We start from the raw sequence: 2,691 nt of genomic DNA on the forward strand, positions 1-2,691 counted from the left end.
CATCATATCTGTTCACATTTCCATGCTGACACATCACACCTTTCCTTTCAATCATCCCAGGAAGAGAACAGAACCAATAAAATTAAAGGAAAAACAACTTTACATAAAGATAATAAACCAGAGGATAGCACCAGGTTTGCAGGTTGATGAATTGGAACCTGAAACACTTCCTCTCAGCACAATGTGAGACCCACAATGTCCCTGAAAGAGGAAGCACTTAGCTGAGGAGGGTGCTCTGGATGAAACCTGGGTCAGGTCAATTCTCTGGTCAGAAATAAAGGAATGAAGATCCAGCCAGGAGCTTCGAATATTCATAGTTTTCTCAAGGACAACCCCAGATTATGCAAGCATTGTGACGGATGCACACTATATAGGTGAGCCAGATGGTAGACGTAAGATCATTTGTACACAAATACTCACAGGGACATCAATCAGGTCGTAGGCCTGACTAGGTTAGCAGGTGCAATGTAGTTTCTGAAAACCTCAATTGTACCTGAAACTTAGGAGGAATGTAGCAGAGTGTACGTTCTGATGAAAGGGGATCCTATTCAGGTAAATGGGGGTAAATGCTTCTCCTTCAGTGTTGCTATTCTGAGTGAGAAAGATAAAAAATTCCCTGCACATTTAAAGCTTTTCTCCTGTGTGTACTCTCAAGTGTTAAAGGAGGACAGATTTATGGTGAAATGATTTCCCACATTCAATACACTCATGAGGCCCTTTTCCAGTGTGAACTCTGTGATGTCAAATGAGAGTAGAGCTTCTGCTGAAGGACTTCCCACACTTACTACACTCATACAGCTTTTATCTAGTGTGAATTCTCTGGTGCTCTGTAAGCCTTATTTTTTTCCTGAATGACTTCCCACAATGACTACACTCATATGGCTTTTCTCCAGTGTGCACTCTCTGGTGCAATGTGAGATTGGACTTATGCCTGAATGACTTCTCACATTCACTACACATATAAGGTTTTTCTCCAGTGTGAACTCTCTGGTGCTCTGTGAGAGTGGACTTATGCCTGAATGACTTCCCACAATCGCTACACACATATGGCTTTTCTCCAGTGTGAACTCTCTGGTGCCCTGTGAGAGTGGACTTATGCCTGAATGACTTACCACAATCACTACACTCATATGGCTTTTGTCCACTGTGAACTCTTTGGTGCAATGTGAGAGTGGACTTTTGCCTGAATGACTTCCCACAATCACTACACTCATATGGTTTTTCTCCAGTGTGAACTCTGTGGTGCCCTGTGAGAGCGAACTTTTTCCTGAATGACCTCCCACAATCACTACACTCATATGGTTTTTCTCCAGTGTGAACTCTGTGGTGCTCTGTGAGAGTGGACTTTTTCCTGAATGACCTCCCACAATCACTACACTCATATGGTTTTTCTCCAGTGTGAACTCTGTGGTGTTCAGTGAGGGTAGACCTGTCATTGAACAGCTTCCCACAGTCAGTGCATTCATAGGACTTTTCTACAGCATGAATTCTCCTATGTTACTACGACTGTGTGGCTCCTCAGTGTGGAGAAGGCCCTGGTGCTGGACATGCTCTGAGATGGCTGGGAAGTCTTCCCCACCCTCCCTACTGGATGAAGACTGCCCTGATATGTTGAAGCTACACCTGGTCACTAACGAGGCCATGTGCACAACTTCTTTCCAGAGCTTCTCTCCACTGGCTTCCCTCTGTTGCAGGTGAGGGATTGCACTGAAAAGGAAGTCTCTCATATATGCGTCACTGAAGAAGGCTTTCTGCTCAACGTATGCTGCCTGTGACTCAGTCAGGTGCAGAATGTCTTTTAACAGAGAGAAACACCGCTTACACACATGGGTCCTCTGGGTTGCTGGCTCTGTCTCAGAAACCCTGACCTGTGCCTCCACTTGTACAGATACACTCTGTTCAGAACAGGCCTCCACATCATCCATTTTATGCCCACAACCTGAAAACAAAAAATGATGATGAAATGAATGTTGAAGTGTCAATACAAAAATGTGTCCCACATAACATGTTGGTTACATGCAATTGTCTGACAGTAACATCTGGAGGAACAATATATAAGATGCTGCTGTGAAGATCGTGGTCACTGAAGCTCACAAAACAGAGAAGATCACACAAAAAATGAGACAAACATGGCAAGCACCACATGGAACAAAAGCTGGATAGTCTGCTCATGCCTCTGCTATCCGTGTTCAACAGAGCTTGTCAGCGGGTGACATGGGCAAGCTGAGCCGAAGGTTGCTTACATCTTATCGCAAGTAACATTCAAGAAATGAGAAGCGTGTGTCGGGGTCTACTGAAGCACATCTGTGCACCGCATAACACATGTACAGGTCAATATTTGAGAATACTGCAGATCGAGCAGTTCAGAGGAACAGGTGATGGAAAAAGGGCAAGAAGGTGAAGGTAGCTAGAAAGCCGGAAGTCACAGATTAAAAGACACGGCAGCAAAGTGTCAAACATGGGAATGAAAATGTAGAAATGAGATGCAGCAAGTGGCACTTGAACCTACTAGTAAATGCTGTTGAACATGAGCAGGTCCCTGGCATTCTCCAAACACAACCCTTAGGACAAAGCTCCTCCCGTGTGCACCTCAACATGGCCAGGCCATCTTGCAATTTCCCTCTGTGAAAAAACCAGGGTTCTCCTTGCACCTTCTACTGTACAAGCACTGAGAACACAAATATCCTGAGT

The 2,691-nt window shown here is 44.7% G+C and overlaps 1 protein-coding gene across 1 annotated transcript; it reads right to left on the minus strand.

Moving 5' to 3' along the window:
* Positions 1-84: 84 nt before the first annotated feature.
* LOC102763710 (zinc finger protein 3-like) lies at positions 85-1,925 on the minus strand. Its single transcript, XM_015568235.1, has 2 exons — positions 1,869-1,925; positions 85-1,443 (listed from the first exon to the last, which is right to left on the minus strand). The coding sequence occupies exons 1-2, from the start codon at positions 1,923-1,925 to the stop codon at positions 802-804; spliced, it is 699 nt and encodes a 232-aa protein (XP_015423721.1). The 3' UTR covers positions 85-801.
* Positions 1,926-2,691: the final 766 nt, after the last annotated feature.

This window comes from Myotis davidii, unplaced genomic scaffold (genome assembly GCF_000327345.1).
Source record: "Myotis davidii unplaced genomic scaffold, ASM32734v1 scaffold1205, whole genome shotgun sequence".
Classification (NCBI taxonomy): domain Eukaryota; kingdom Metazoa; phylum Chordata; class Mammalia; order Chiroptera; family Vespertilionidae; genus Myotis; species Myotis davidii.